The sequence below is a fragment of the Plodia interpunctella genome, chromosome 16 (assembly GCF_027563975.2).
Source record: "Plodia interpunctella isolate USDA-ARS_2022_Savannah chromosome 16, ilPloInte3.2, whole genome shotgun sequence".
Lineage (NCBI taxonomy): Eukaryota > Metazoa > Arthropoda > Insecta > Lepidoptera > Pyralidae > Plodia > Plodia interpunctella.
The window spans coordinates 7,360,455-7,377,260 of record NC_071309.1 but is presented as its reverse complement, the minus strand read 5'-3'; the positions used below and the strand labels follow the sequence as shown (position 1 = coordinate 7,377,260).

Sequence of the window (16,806 nt, the reverse complement as noted above, 5' to 3'; positions counted from 1 at the left end):
CGGCTACGATTTCGGCCACTCCCTCATCTCAGAGGTGTTGTCAAAAGTATACAATCATAAGCCTTTAATACGATTTCGTCAAGTTACGAATCTGTACTTACATTTAATGTTAGACTAGCTGCGGCTCGGGTTTTCACTCCTGTGGGAATTTCGTGATATAAAGTACCCGTAGACCCGTTTCGGGATAATAAGTATATGTTATTCTAGGCTTGTACCAAATTTCGAAACAATCCGTTCGAAATAAAACATACATGGATGGTGGATGTATGTATACTTTAGCATTTATAATATTAGTACAATTTTTGCCAACAGTGCCAAATGTATTCTCAATAAAACTGATTTGAACACATTTTCGTCAACATAAGATCTCGAAAATAAAATGTATCGCATTATTCTCCATTGAACTGCCGACAGAAACATAAAAGTGGTATATATTTTCATCTACAATAATCCCTTCTGGATTATTGTACCAGTGTACAGCTGATTAAACTTGCTTATTACCTGTTCACTGTAAAAAATATAAAACTAATCCAGTTCATACCGGATGATTGAACTGTGCTATGGTTTTGCTGTAGAGAGTGCTTTTAAATTGAAGTATTTACATTTCAATCCATACTTCCTTACTATCAAATTCAAATTCAAATTCAAATCATTTATTCAGAAATTAGACCTTCACAGGCACTTTTTCTCGTCAATCTTTAAATTTATAGTTATTTCTCACAAGCTAGAAACTACTGGCATTTCGGAACGACCACTGCTGAGAAGAAATGCCGAAAGAAACTCATTTGAACAGTGTTGGTCCCTATCATGCCAGATCGGCTTACCATTATTGTTTCTTACAAAAAATTTATCACAGATTTATATATTAGACTAGAACTACTAAACTAACCAGAGGCCTGTCCCAGCTTCGCTTGGGTAAAATCATAGTACATTATACACTTAAACCTGCCTCAGGAATCTATATATCTATTAAAAAACCCCGCATCAAAATCCGTTGCGTAGTTTGAAATATCCAAGCATACATAGGGACAGACAGAGGAAAGCGACTTTGTTTTATACTATGTAGTGATTTCCATACTAGAAGTCTAGAAGTATGGTACTAATATTATAAAGAGCTTATTTGCTTTTTTGTTTCTAATGAATAAACTCAAAAAAAAACACAAAATTTGACGTTGCAACTCACCCTTACAATGTGCGTCGGAGAATTCGCACAATAGTTACTTCGTTTCACATTATTTATAGAGTACCAAAAACTTCCCTCAGCAGTGTTCCCCAATAGTTTCCACATTGGGGCTTACAAGAAAAGTGTCTGTCGCTTTCTAAACTAGTCGGCAATGCACCAGTAACCCGTATCGAGTTGCTGGTGCCCATGGGCTGAGGTGTTTGCTTACCATCTGGCGACCTGCATGCTAGTTTGCCCACAATACTATAAAAAAAAGTCTCAAGTCAACAGGCTCAATATCTTGGTCGCGTTTGATCTAATATTCAGTAATGAAAACACAGCAGCCAATCGGAGCCGAGCACCCTTACCTGGCGAAACAAAAAACTCCTTTTACAATAATTGGATGATGAATAATACAAGAGAACGTTATTACGCCACGGAACTCCAAAATAAATAAGTGGGTTGAATTCGATGAGACCTTATATTTTATTTATACACTGAATACAGCGTTTTGTGAATCATATTGAGTGGAAAGTGGTAGCTGAGGAATGTTATTGTGGAACCACGGGTTTACAATTTCAATCATCACAACAAAGAAAGTACCGTTATATTATTTATTTATTTATTTATTTTTCAGGAAAACCAACAGCATACAAACTTAATTCTAGACAAAAACAACACATTACAAGATACCAATTACAGGATGGTATATCTACTTATGGTACAATTTATTGAGCAACACATTTAAACCATACACACAAATTACACACGAGTATCACGTCTTTATCCCCCCGGCTGCGCTCGGGTAAAACCATAATAAAAAAATAGCCTATGTTACTCTCTAGTTTTTGAGTTTATTCATTAGAAACAAAGAAACAACAATGAAAAATACAAATATCTTCATAATGGGATTAATATATCCATATTATACTATCCTGTATAAACAGAGTCAGTAGTTGTAAAGCTCAACAGCCACGTTTAGCTTGAAAGTAATGAATAATTGTGAAAAAATATCCTTATACAAATTCTTTAATAAATATTTTTCAGAGGAAGCTCTGATGGATATTATAAACGTTTTGAAACCCCTTGAGTATTTTAAATACTGTAAACACGATAAAGAACTAGACGAACTTGTCCAAGGAATAAATTGCATTAAAAACCAGCTATGTAAATGAACTATAAGGTAAATAAAAGTATGAAATGTAAATACACGAACGCGAAGATACACTTCATTTCATTATAAAAAAGTATATGCGTAACGTGACATTTTATTTTAACAATCAAGTTGTTTAATATAGAACGTCTTTATCCCTTACGGGGCAAACAGAGCCAAGAGTTTCCAAGCTCGAAGGCCACTTTTAGCTATACGGCGAAATTGAATGAATGGAAGTTTTTTAAGTCAGCGTAATTCCATTTCTAACAGAAGAATAATAATTATGTAAATGAACGATTACGCAAATCCCCATAGACGCGGAGACAAGAGCACAATAAGGCGCATCTGTTACCAACAAGTTCATTCCCGTGAATCCCGTCGAAGCCTTATAGTTGAGCAATTCCGGGCCTCCTTTATTGCCTGAGTAAACTTTAAAAGATTCCAATTAAGTTAGATGTATAAGGCGGCTTTTATACCCTACCCTCTTAGGGAACAATGGCCTCGGAACCTTCCGTAGTTCCACCACCATTTATAGGAGGGAATTAGGCCCGAGCATAGAGTCTAATAAAACAAACGTAAGCCATGTTCCGACCACGGTTAAGCAGTAAAGTAAGAATAGCTGAGAAACAACATGTGTGGAGGGTTCGATTATCGAAAATGCATTAGGTTTTTTTTGATAATGTCTGCTTATTTATCTTTAAGCGTAAAATAAAAAAAAAAAAGTTTAATGAAAACATCCACAGATGTTATCAATATGAAAGATGAGAATTAAGTGGTAATTGTTAATTTGTGACTGCGAAAAAGATTGTAAGAATTTTTTGGGCAAAATAAAAAATGGTCGATTTAAAAAATATATTAATTGAAAAAAAAATTCACAAAAATATCTACTTAAACTTTTTTTTAATGACAAATTACTATTTTATCATACTAGATACATAATTTGAGTCTTATAGCCTACAGATGTTAACATAAAGTTCTCAAACAAATGTAATTAAATTACATGCCAAAAACTCTTAATCTTAACTTTAATGTTCGCGCCCTTTGTGCTGGATCTAAAGCGGTTTGAACCGGTTTGAACTAGTTAAATCTCGCCATCACTTCGATCACACCTAGCTATTTGTGTTTCAATTAAGAGAAACCCAATCTTGCGGCCTTGGTATGATTAATCGACGTAATAACTTTAAGTAGGGATGTTTATAACACTCCAAATTGATGTTCAGATTTAAGATGATTTATTTTTAATGCAGATGCTACCCCGTTTCTAACTTAAACTTAAGTAATTTATTAAAGTTTAGATGAGCATTCTAACATTGTATTATTCAATATTATGACTGCAATATTAAATAGAGTAGATCAGAACCTTGGGAGTTCAATAGAATGGAATTTTTCTTCCAAATTAGGCATATTATCCATATTACCCATGGCCACAACCATAAAATTAAGAATTTTAAAACCGTTGTATTCGACATAAAAATATCATTGTGTCACTCGGGATTCTAAGTACTAAGTGTGAGGGGTTAAAAACGCGGGCAATTTTCACCACACATGTACAGTTCGAAACATAAATTACGTTCCAAAAAGGTCTTTTGATTACTTAGAAGAGGCAATTTTTCCCCGCGGCCGTGACACTCTCGTAAAAGTAAACTCGACACGGAATAAATGTGCGCACGTCTAGACCGCTTTAATCCACAATTTCGGAGGCTATACATTTGACTGAACGCCACGTCGGAAGGCGCTAAATCATACGCCCCAGTCACTGGGTACAGTCACAGTCAACTGCGATGCGACAGATAACGTCGGTAACAACTGTACAGTACAATACAGTCGCTACCATTTGTCGCTTATTCAATTTAGCTCCCGCGGTAAATTCAAGAACAAACCCTATGTACTATATATGTGCTATATTCCAGATTCTATTCTACCCATTTATCAAATTTAATCGACATTAGTAGATCGCGTTACTGAGTAATTGGAGTATCAAACATTGATTTTTTTTCGTTTTGGATGTTTATATTCAAAAAGATCGTGTCAGATGCATTCAGATGACTTGATTAAAATCTGACACAAGTATTAGCAATAGCGTGCTCGATCAGAATTAAAAGAATCATTTGGAATTCAAATATAAAGCATTCTTATTTTGCATAATGACTACTAATTCTATTTCTCTACTAAACATTAAATTGGTTAATAAACATCATAATATCCAGCAATACTTTTGGATTTTTTCGATGTGTCAAATAATCTACTTTTACCACAGATAAATTATTTCATTATATTGTTTGTTGTGTAATTTCAGAATCAATCTTCTTATGTAAAAGGTCCACAAAAACAAATGCTGCAGTTTTAAATAGAAAAAAAAACACTGGCCACATATTTTATTATATGTAATAAACATCTTATATACATATATTTCTGATCTTGTATGTCCTAAAACGACCGATGGTAGAGGTCAAATGATACCGACTGTAGACAGCTCCGCATTGTGGGTGCCGCCGACATTGAATTTCAAATTCCAATTGTGTTAAATTTTAGTTCGACCATATTGAGCCCGTCCTATTTCATATTGAGCTAACTGATTTTAGTGTCAAGAACTACTTACAATCACTATTTATGTATAACTCAAACTTATTGAACCTTTAGATTATTGAACTGAACGCACGTTCTCCAAATATAGCTAAGAACACTTTAATTACATTCTCTTCAAAAAAAAAACTAAATCAAAATAGGTACCGCCCCATTTGACACAGACACGTTAAACTTATAACTTCCCTCTTTCTGTCGTCGGGGGTTAAAATACAAAAACGTAGTATAGATGAACTTATTTTTCTTAAATAACCAAACTTATTAACTTATTCAGAGCAATTCCATAGACTAATTGTAGAGGTATTTCAAAAATATTTTTCGAATATATTAATATGATAGCCTGTTGTGAAACCGTTGGTTAAATTCGTTAAAATGAAGTGGATAATTTAATGTGAAATTCAAAGGGCGCAATCTGACTGTAGGCGTCATCAAGTAGCCTCATCACAAGTCCGGCGCCTATTGAGGCTGACTGTGTGCCCACCCCTCGCCGCGTCCGGCCCCCACTTCCTATACGTAGGGCTGTTAGTGGCTTAATTAATGTTGAATTATGACGTGGTTGATTGTGGTGGATCAATCAAATTGTAACGTGATTAAAATTTAATTTTTATGTATTTTAATAGAGGTCTCTGGTTACGTGCATTCTCGCGGAATTTCCATCATGAAATTTGCTATTAAAATTTCGCAATGGAACCATCTATTTTGGACATTTATCATTTACACTGAAAAGTGACTTTTCTAACCAATCGCAAATAATAAATCCTCATTAATATTATAAATACGAAAGTAAGTTTGTTATCTCTTCACTCTTTATCTGCTTACCCAATCTTCGTGAAATTTTGTATATATGTTCGGTTTTAACTACGTAGATAGACATTACCTTTCATCCCGAAAAAATAAATGTTGGAAATTCACGCGGGCGAAGCCGTGGGCGTAAGCTAGTATTTACAATAAATATTTATAACCTATCCATTAATCGAATTCATTGGTTTATTAACTATGGTGTATACAGAAATATGGTTTTTAATTAAAAAGTGATTGACACACGCATGTCAATTTTCACAATATTTTTAATTAAAGTATTTAAGTTCATAAATTAATTACGTGTGGCAGCCCTAGTTCGACCATTAAGTGGCAGTTTGGCAGGAAGTCCTGCCCGTTAGTTACATCAGTTGATCCCGATGTGCGAGCCGAGCACTGAGCAGAGCATTTCAATTCCAAGACTATGCCTCTAATCCACAGATACAGGAATTTGTAAAGTCTGTCCATTATGCTTTAATTGCTAAACCGATTAGATCTGCACCGGTTCTAATAACAACTCTGACCACATTTCGCGTCTTATAAATATTTTCCAATAACACCGGCAGCCCATCCCAGCTTCGTTCAGGCAAAACCATAATTAAGTATATGATGAAACCGTATTTAATCGTTCCTCAAAAATCACACTATCTATAAAAAAAAACTCGCATCAAATTTCGTTACGTAGTTTAAAAGATCTAAGCACACAGACAGCGTGAAGTGACTTTGTTTATACTATGTAATGAATTAATAAAAATACTTATTTATGAACTAAACCAGGCCTTCGAGTTTATCAACTCTTTGCTCAATCTACCTCATAAAGAATAAATGTCGTGTCTATAACTTTAAAATAAAAATAAAATTAAAAATGCAATAATTAGTACCTATAAAGACGTGATATATGAAATTATAAATAAAAATAATAAAAAAACAATACCTATTCGTTGTTGCGAACAAAGATACATGTTCCTTTGTACCACTTATTCCCAGTACAACAGCTCGACGAACACGTAAATTAACAGATATAGCGCGACACTGGAGTTGTGCAACAACAATTAACAGACTAATAATATCCCGTTAATTGGACGAAACATCGTAACGAATGGTCCCCCTGCCTCTGCTGCGAGACACCACCCGTATTGCGTAATAAAGTATTGTAACAAAAGCTAGCGTACGCAAGCTAAGGCGAGAAGGTCTTAACACAAAACACGTAAGTATACAGAAATAAGGGAAAGCACAATAGTATCATGATTATCTGTATATAAATATACAGTATCATGTCTTTTTCTTACGGCGTATACAGAGCCAATTACAAAACTCGAAGGACACATGTAGATTGTGTGATGATTAGTGATAAATTATTAGCTATCAGAAAAATCTCCAGATTCCCTTGATTTACTTTTACAATCGGCGGGGGAGGAGTAGCAGCTTGCGCTGATTAGAAATATGGTTATATTGAAAACACGATATGTAATTAAATGCCACTTTAAATTATCAATTTTATATATAGTAAGATTTAGTACTTTTTGTTCTCATTAAAGCATAACTAAACCGCTTGTTGACTTAAATTCAAAATTTGTGACATTACTTGGTCCCAATGTCATACAAGCCCCATATATTTGTTTTGTTTTTAACAAAAAAAGTAGGTATTCTGATTTGACTATATGGCAACTTCTTCCTTCATCTTCTTGTGTGTTATTTTTTTAGTTCTTTAAGCCTCTTAAAAATCGTCAACCCTCTTCATTGCAAGACTTGTTATTTATTTTTTTACATCGTTATTAATGGGTTTCGCGACTATAAATTAATAAAGAAATATGACGAATTACAGTGATCTAGAATCAAAACAAAATAAACCAGTTTGTGTTTTGACGTCAATAAGTGATGTATATCATCCTAAATTGAATAAAGAATTTTGAATTTGAATTTGTTTTTATGAAATAGCAATACACAAATTAGTTTTATAAACGTTTTATTTTCTTTATGAAGAGTGTAAAAGGCTCTCTGTGGGTTCATCTTCAAAGGCTATCATCCTGGCAGTGGCGGCTGTAGCTGGCTGCGGATAACGACAGGAACCGCCGCGGGCACGGCTTCTGAGGCTGAGGGCTCTAGCCAACCCTCGGATAAAACTACAGCTATTGTGTCTTGCCGGTAATTGAACCAGTATAAACCGGTATTTACTCGGTAATATCGCGTAGTGATTTTTCATTTGTTTTAGTACAATACTAAAATAAATTAAATAAGTAAAATGTTTTAATACAGTCTGGAATTCGGGATAATTGGAACTCGAGAAGTTATTCTAAAAATATCTCATTACAAATTCTGTGAGAACAACAAAAATTAACAATTCTGACGAAAGAGTGTAATCATTTAGATGTCACATCGCCGTTTAAGTAATATCCTTACTTATTATAAAACAAAGTCCTCTGTCGCGTCTGTCTGTCTGTTCGCAATAAACTCAAAAAGTACTGCACGGATTTTCATGCGATTTTCGCCAATATATAGTGTGATTCCTGAAGGGTGGGGTGTATATTTTATTATGTTTTTTACCCGAGCGAAACCGGGACAGGCCTCTAGTTAAGTTTAAAGTGAAAAATAAATCGTATTAGGTATCTCAGTGTGTTATGTAAAAATCAAAGTTATAAATGAGCAGATCTATCTGGTATGAACTGGTATGTATAAGGTCAATATTTGCTCAATAAGCAAACCTCACAATAATTTTGACAAATCATATTTTTATGTTTAAAAGTGTCCATTTTCGTTTTCAGCGATAAGTAGGTAGATATAGAAAATAACACACAATCGAAGACATATTTTAAACTCGCAAAAACGCTAGAGTCAAATCGAGCGAACACACTAAATATATCACTTTGGAAAATAAACAAGCATACTTTTATCATTGAATTCTGTTATCTGGTCCTGTGAACTCCTCTTATAAAAAATACCTCGTAAAAGAAATTACGGGGCAAATTTTCATGCGATAACTCTCAAGACAAGTACATTGGATTTGGGTGTACGTGAGTTTATTAACATTCTGGGACACGGTGTAGGCACTTGTACGTTGTGTGCTCGTATGGGAGGTTATGACACGTAAACCCGGGCTTATGCTAAAAGCAATCTTTACGGCTAATCTGTAAATGGACTGGAGTTAGTGGTCGAGATATATAGCTAGTTACATTGCTAACTAATGCTACTACAATGTACTAGTGCTAGTAATATTTTAAATGCAAAAGACTTTATTGGTTTGTTTGGTTAGCTTTCTCACGTTATTTACTGAAACAATGTATAATAATGTTTCAGTTACATAGTCTGATTATCGTATGACATGTTTCGAATTAGCAATAAATACAGCTTTAAAATTAAATTGCATCCCTATCTCTTTCTCTCTCTCACATCTGATCGTTTTCCTGGTTTCTTCGGCCGCCATAAAGACGCCCAGAGTCTGCTTTCTTAGTCTTTCTCCCTAAGCTCATACAGTCGCATATTATTGGCACGCATATTGTTCTTGATGATATCAAGCCAGCACCAACACACAATTGCATTCATAATTATAAAGCCTAAATTATGAGTGTTAGAATGATATTTATAAATAAATAAACAAATAAATAAATAAATAATAATAATCAATATAGCCATATAATATATATATATATATATATATATATACACACTCAATCTGTGTGATTTGTACCTAAATATATATATATATATATATATATTTAATCTGTATATCATAACTCAATCTGTACAAATCACACAGATTGAGTTAGCCCCAAAATAAGAATAAGAATTCGAAACTTGTGTTATGGGATACTAACTCGACGATACAATATTTTATAACATGTAGGTACATATATAGATAAACATCCAAGACGAAAGTCAATCTGAAAAAGATTTTTTTCCATGTTGACCTGACCGGGGATCGAACCCGGGACCTCCAGTGTAGCAGTCCGGCATGATGACCATTAGTCGTCAATTTGGCAATTTGAAAGTATATTCGAATTCGAATTGGTAGATGTAGGTAGGTGTCCAGATTATAAACGTTTGGTAAAGTAGCGTCTTCAAATTGATTCTTAATGTTATTGATTTTGACATGTCACATAGCAGGGTCATCAGAGGGTGGGCGTATCTGGGAGGGAACCACCCTGGATCGCTCCTTTGCCCCCTACAATAATTAACAGTTTTGGATAATTGGCAAACTGACAGGCACAGGCAATGATCAAGAATAATAAATCATATCATATATTATTTATTCCGACTTAAATATTAGCAACTTTTATTTGGTATCTTCACTTGCTAACTCATAATAATTTCGAATAATTATTTCGCAATTGTACTTTTTAAAACTTTCGTGTTAACGTTAATTGGACTATCGATCACAAAGTGAATTTGTTCAAGAAACACGTCGCTTGCTAAGTAAAAAACACCATAAAAACTAATAAATTTCTCAGTCAAAATTTCATTGCTTACTTTGATTACTTTCTTCTTCTTTACGAGTCTTTACACTATATTTATTTGTTGTTTGTTCTCTCATAATATATCACTGTACTATAATGCACTATAAAACACAGACAAAGAAATCATAAGACAACGAGCTAGCGTAACCAAATTAGACAGAATATTTTCATCCTTCTTTTCTATATTTACCGAATATAACTTCCGGTTTAACTCCGGTGTTTATCGAGCTCCGGTCAAAGATTCGAAACATGATTCTTCATTTATATACAATCGGCTGCATTCATCACAATGCTGTTGCTATGACAAGAGCAAATATGACCCATTTCAGAAATTAATTGCATCCAGCTCAAATTAAATCAATAATTATAGGAACTAAGACTAATCGAATCCTGACAGAAGCATGGAAATTGAATCTAGATCTGAGACATGCGGAACCAATAGTCAAGATATTGAAGGTACTCTCTCTCTCATCTGAGTGATTTTCCCTTTTTTTTAACTCTTTCAGAGAATGTTTTGTCAGTATTGACTCTGGTGGGCACCCTCATAGGTGATAACAAAGACATTATATACAGATCGGCGCATCAAATCGACTATAACTATTCTGTACGGCATCCTTGTGTCTCACTCATTTTCCTGTTTTATTCTCGGTTATAGAGAGTCGGAGCCCAAGGTCCGCGTTAGTTTTCCTTCACCAATTCGCATGATGAGAACCTGGCGGAAGCAGCATAGCCAGTCGCGTCTATACGTTACTCTCTCTATCTATTCGCCCCGTAGAACTGCAATATTAAAAGGGCTAATGATGATAATGGATGTTGAAAATAAACGACAATTCATATTTTTATTTATTTTATATTTTTTATGTACAAGTTATAACCCTAATCCTAATGCAGTCCGTAATAAATAACAAAAAATCCAACCTTTTTATTAAACAAATTATACATACATATTTATCGCATACGAACTTTCTCTCCAAACAAATCGAAACGTTAAATTGAAAATATGTAAATGATCCGAATGCCGAAACCAAACCACGTGTGAAACTTATCAATTTCACAATGCAAACATTGCAATCGACAATTGAATAAATGTGCTATCGAGGGAGTAATTCGAACAAAATTATATGCATAACGCACGATCGGAGAGCGGAGACTGCCGAAGTAGGAGCCGGGCAATTAGCGCGCGTACTTAACACTCAGTGTTCAACATTTGGCTCAATTAGCGAGAGTGGAAGCGTAATGGCAAAACTATTACGTCGAATGGGAAGGAAGCCAGTTTTCCGCTGGAGGACGTTTGCAGGCCTGCGTCTCGGCCGATGCATTTTTGGATGCGAGCCCAAATAACTTGTTGCACCAGCGGGCCGCGACCTGTTGCGCGCCGGCCTATGTGGCCACGCCATTTTTGCCTCTTGTCTGAAAATACATAATGAATGCCGTTCGCATCCACCGTTTAGTCCCATTGCGGAGTTTTGTTGCTCTGTAGTTTGTGGTGAATTGTAAGTATTTGGAGTTTAAGTGGCTTTCCGTTCGTAGTTACGAGCGTAACGTTCTGGCAGAAATGGCTCGGCATTAAATTATTCCGATCTTAGAGACACTCACCGTTACAATGTAACATGATCCTGCAGCTGCACGGGTATAGAATTTCCAGCAAAGCTCTTTAAAGCGGCATTTGCTGAACTAGAATTTACTCGGAGATGCTTATTGCCAACCAGATGCGCTTTAACTTATTTGAAGGTAAACTAACTAAACTTGTTGCAAGTTAAAATTTAAAATGTTGAACATTCGTCAAATGTACAGATATTTTTTTTAAATATATGAGATGTGATAGTACATATGAATAGAAATTTGGAAATTCAACCCCTAAGAGGACAAAATTATTGAAAATCTACATTAACACAAGCAAAACCTAGTCTAAATTAACAATAAAAAGCAGGAGATAAGTACCTATTTAAATTTTTAGAAACCAGGTGAGATCAAAGTTAAATCCAATCATCTGTAAATACATGTACCTAATGGGTATATCTAATAACACTGACACATATATACTAGACGATAACTTATCAACTAAAGTGCTGTTTCCTCACGATTGTTTTCCTTCACCGGAAACACGTGATGGACGATGTAAACATGTAGCTTGGTAAACAAACTCACGTGACACTAGTAGTATTAGAACCTGTGTCCTAACCATTGGACCGCCACTTAATTGTGCAAAAGCATTAATTTAATTCCGTTATTGTTACCAGGGCGCGTCCTCAAGCCTCGTGGTGAAGTTCGCTGACACGGAGAAGGAGCGACAGCTGCGCCGGATGCAGCAGATGGCCGGCAACATGAGCCTCCTCAACCCCTTCGTGTTCAACCAGTTCGGCGCCTACGGGACCTACGCACAAGTCATCACAGAGCAGGTATCTGCAACTTTATGTATCACTAGCTGCACCCCGCGGTGTTACCCGCGGTTTATTCTTAGTTGTAATTATTTAAACGTTGTGATTAAAAAAAAATACTTCCATTATTTTAAACACAGTAACATATAAAACGACTTTTTGACCAAATCCTACTGGTAACGAGTACTGTCTAGATAAAAAGTACCCTATGTGTTAATTCAAGTTATCAGCTACCTTGCTAGCACACAACATGGCCTTTAAACCAAGATCTATTAATGGTCCGATGCGAAATTGTGATGGTTGCAATTTAGATTTTTGTAGCGTCTATATAGGACGAAAACGTATACATACGTTCATACATTTGGTTTGTTTTTATTTCATGAATAATCGACTGATTTCAAGAGGTCCACCTAAAATATAAACTCCAAAATTGTGACCACCATCCATTAAAAAAGTTAAGCCAAAAAAATCTACATCATTTGAATTCTTATATACTAATGCCAAAACGAAACTATTGCGAGATCTAAAACTGAATATCGCCATCTTATTTTAAAATAAAAAACAAATCTTTTGCTGGGCTAAAGCCTCCCATCTCTTATATATCAATCTTGTATCACGAATATAATTTACAATTGCTCAATTTTATAAATAAGTTTACCTAATATTCTCTTTTTGGCAGCAACAAGCCGCGCTGATGGTGGCGGCCACAGCTCAGGGCTACATCAGTCCGATGACGGCGCTGGCGTCGCACGCGCTCAACGGTATGGCGAATTCCGTCGTCCCACCCACCTCTGGTAACTACTAGCTCGAGTTCTTAATGCCTTTCTCTTTTGTTTCATTTTGCGCAGCATGTTTTCGTGCGGGGACCGTGACGCTGCAAAGCCCGGAGTCATCGTAAAAAATAATCCTAAAATTTTGAAAATTCCACTGTTTTTTTATAACCGCCTGTCTGACTTCAACCCTTGGAAATGCTATTGTTGCCTATCAGGTGCTTAAGATAAGAGAATATGGAGTGGTCCTATTGTATGGCGGAACCTGACCTCCGATGCTTAACGAATGTAGATGTAACTAGGAAAAAGCAGAGATGAGAGAGAGACTTCGTCCGACGGTGTATGGCAAAAAGACAAGTAACCCATGTGATATCTGTTGCTGGCAACACAATTTTTTTTTTGTTGATATTGTATTTTATTTTTATATTAATTGGAACACATGACAGAGTTCGTAGCCGTAGTTTTCTTCTTTTTTAGAACAACAACCTTATACAAAAATAAAAAACTTGTGTTGCCAGCAACAATATCTATTTATAGAACAATCAAATTTATGGTCTTGCGTAACCTATTCAAAGCTTATCTGTTTTTATTAAACAGTCATTATATGATTCTAAACAATCATCACTATGATCTCTCTGCTGTTCCATTTTTACTATCAGCCATTTTGATCTCTATGCTGGTCCAATGCCTACCTCTTCTCCCTCCATTCTGAAATCATATTTATGAAAATGTTTTTTTTTATCACTTTAGTAACTTTAGTGGCAGACGTAAAAATATAGCTTCAAAATGGTAGACAATTTATGAAACCATCTCAACTGCAGCGATGGAAACGTTTCTTTTATTTTCCTTTCCGCTTACATTATGATATTGTGCTTGAGTTACAATTGCATTCGTAAACGCGGTCGTATTGAGACGATAAATTGCGTTTCCATCGTAACAGTCATTTTATCGCGCCTCAGCTGCTCAGACGACGGCCAATAAAAACCTAATAATAGTTTAACATATACGAGTTTCGTACGTAGACTTTATTAACTCACTGAGCTATTTATGTCAGCGGTGATGTCTAAGGAGTTTATATATCTTAGTCCAAACTCGTCTAAATTTCTATTTGGAAAATGAAAAAGATACAAACCACAATATGCACGGCACAAGACAATTTCGTAGCATACCAGCTACGGCGTAGCAAGTCTACGATAGACTTTTATTGCTACGAACAAATAGTTCCGTCTTTTGTGAGCATTTAAATACTTTCTAGCAAACTTTCAAGTTTATAGAATAAATAGTAAAAGAAAACACAGTGTTGGTTTTCCTACATTGAGATTTTATTTATGTGACTTTATTATATAAAAGGCGGAATAAGCTTGAGGCATTGTCTACCAGCCATCTCCTGATATTGACGTCTTTAGTTAATGATATTTTTTAATAATTATAATTCGCAGATAATTACACCGGGCTGGCGATAGGCACGGGCGGCGCGCAGCCCCTGAACGGGGCTCTGCCTTCGCTGCCGTCCCCCACCATGCCCGGCTTCAACATGGCCGCGCAGACCGCCAACGGGCAGCCCCCGCCGCAGGAGGCTGTCTACACCAACGGCATCCACCAGACTTTTACTGGACGTGAGTGTTCCATGTTCAAATGGAAAAAAAACTAGCCATTTTCTTAACATTTGGAATATGGAATAATAAAGAATAGAGAAAATAGGTTATGTTCTGCATTATTTGGTCAACTGTGGTCATAAACTGATATAAACTTGATTTTGACTTCTTTACCTGTATGAAGTCCATATTTTAATAAGTCTTCACGTGTGAAGTGTTCCGAGCTTCTTTACGACCGTTTACTGGCTCGAAAATTTTACAGCGTGAGGCGTATCCCATAGTTTTCGAAGTATTTTTATCTTATGGAAAACGATTTTTCCCAATATTTCGGCACCCGAATATGCTACAGTATTGTATATTTACACAAACGAATGCATACATTATGAAAGGATTAATAAAGTACTGCAAAATAAACGTTTTCATCAACTTAGCAAAAGGCGGCATTGATTTTGATTACCTACTATAGAGTGCTGCACTCTGGCGGGATAAATGCACAGTAATACTCCCTATTTAGGGAAAACATTTACGCAAGGCAATCGTGGGGTGTTGAATGCTAAAACAAACACAATTCAAGCCTCCCGATCCCTAATTTGTATAAAAAGCTAGATCCTCTGACGGCTTCTTTCAACACCGAAATCTTTCCATAACTGTGGTTATAGAGTAATAAACAGGTGTTTTGTATACAGCGGTGCCAGTGACCGCGCAGGGCCTGCCCAATGGTGAGGCAGCGGCCCTACAGCACGCGGCCTACCCCGGCATGCAGCCCTTCCCCGGCGTCGGTGAGTAACGCACGCATGACCCATCCCTACCAGACACCGCTTCCACACTGCTTAACCTTACCACAAGACTACAGTCCGTTTCTAACTCAAGCGGAAAAATATTTAAATAGATATATAACAACGAGGCATGTTTGTTTTACTGTATGACTATAAACAGACTGTAGATTGAGAGTGTCTCTTCCACAGCAGTACAGAAACTAGTTGCAAAGGAAAACTTATCATCTTGCTGTGGAATAGCCACCTAAATTCGTGGTCATTGGTGTTCGCAGTTATAGAAAATTAAATTTTAATTAGACCCGTCGTTGTATAATTGTTACCAATTTTAAGGCTTGTAGTAGGTAAATGGGTGCCTCATATTTTTTCAATGCCTAATTCTAAATATTATATGGAGTAGTATATATTATTAATATGTGTGTTGTGTATACGAGCAATATGTCTTTTTTTGCATACCTATGTAGAATGTGTATATAGCAAATAGTATAGGTACAATACCTAGCACATTCTATACTTAGAAATTCAGAATTATAAATAATCAATATTTTTTGTTATTAGAATGACAGATAACAATTGATGGATAGCTGCAATGAAAATATGTGTTCCATTATAAAACACGGCTTTCACACGGAAAATAGCCCATTTTTGAGATTGCGTTCGATTTTCGCTGATATTCCATCAAAAATATATCAATCAATTGTTATCTGACGTGTCATAAAATAGTCACGCCATTTTGATTTATTCACAGTTGTGATAGTTGTGTGTTGGGTGTCCTTTATAATCAATTTGTATATTTATATCTACTTGCATATTATATCACCCAGGGACCGATGATAAATTATTGACCTACGAACTTATTTTTGGACCTAATTATTTTTTTCGATTACGCTTCGCCCATCGTTATATTAAAATACTTAATGTTTCATTAATAGTATAACTACGTATAATCAATTAAAGTTTATCCGTGTTGACTTTCTACTTAATAATATGTATGTGTTGACCAATGTAAATGGTCATCAGTCCTCTTTTAGCCTTGAATATTAGGCTCACGTGGGCGAAACTTGATTCTATTTAAATATTCCTGAAAAATATTCTACACTGTCGTGTTCTGGAATCACACTATCCCTTGATGAAATCCTTATA

The 16,806-nt window shown here is 35.6% G+C and overlaps 1 protein-coding gene across 10 annotated transcripts in view; it reads left to right on the top strand.

Annotated features, from left to right (window-relative positions):
• bru3 (bruno 3) overlaps window positions 1–16,806 on the top strand; it is a 616,612-nt gene that overhangs the window by 589,714 nt on the left and 10,092 nt on the right. For 8 of the 10 annotated variants that reach the window (XM_053757110.2, XM_053757107.1, XM_053757109.2 and 5 more), the window contains 4 exons: window positions 12,388–12,546; window positions 13,205–13,319; window positions 14,726–14,911; window positions 15,577–15,669. In XM_053757110.2, coding sequence (XP_053613085.1) covers window positions 12,388–12,546; window positions 13,205–13,319; window positions 14,726–14,911; window positions 15,577–15,669 — 553 coding nt within the window. The remainder of the gene's footprint in view (window positions 1–12,387; window positions 12,547–13,204; window positions 13,320–14,725; window positions 14,912–15,576; window positions 15,670–16,806) is intronic. The other 2 variants (XM_053757114.2, XM_053757105.2) reach the window with 1 other exon arrangement.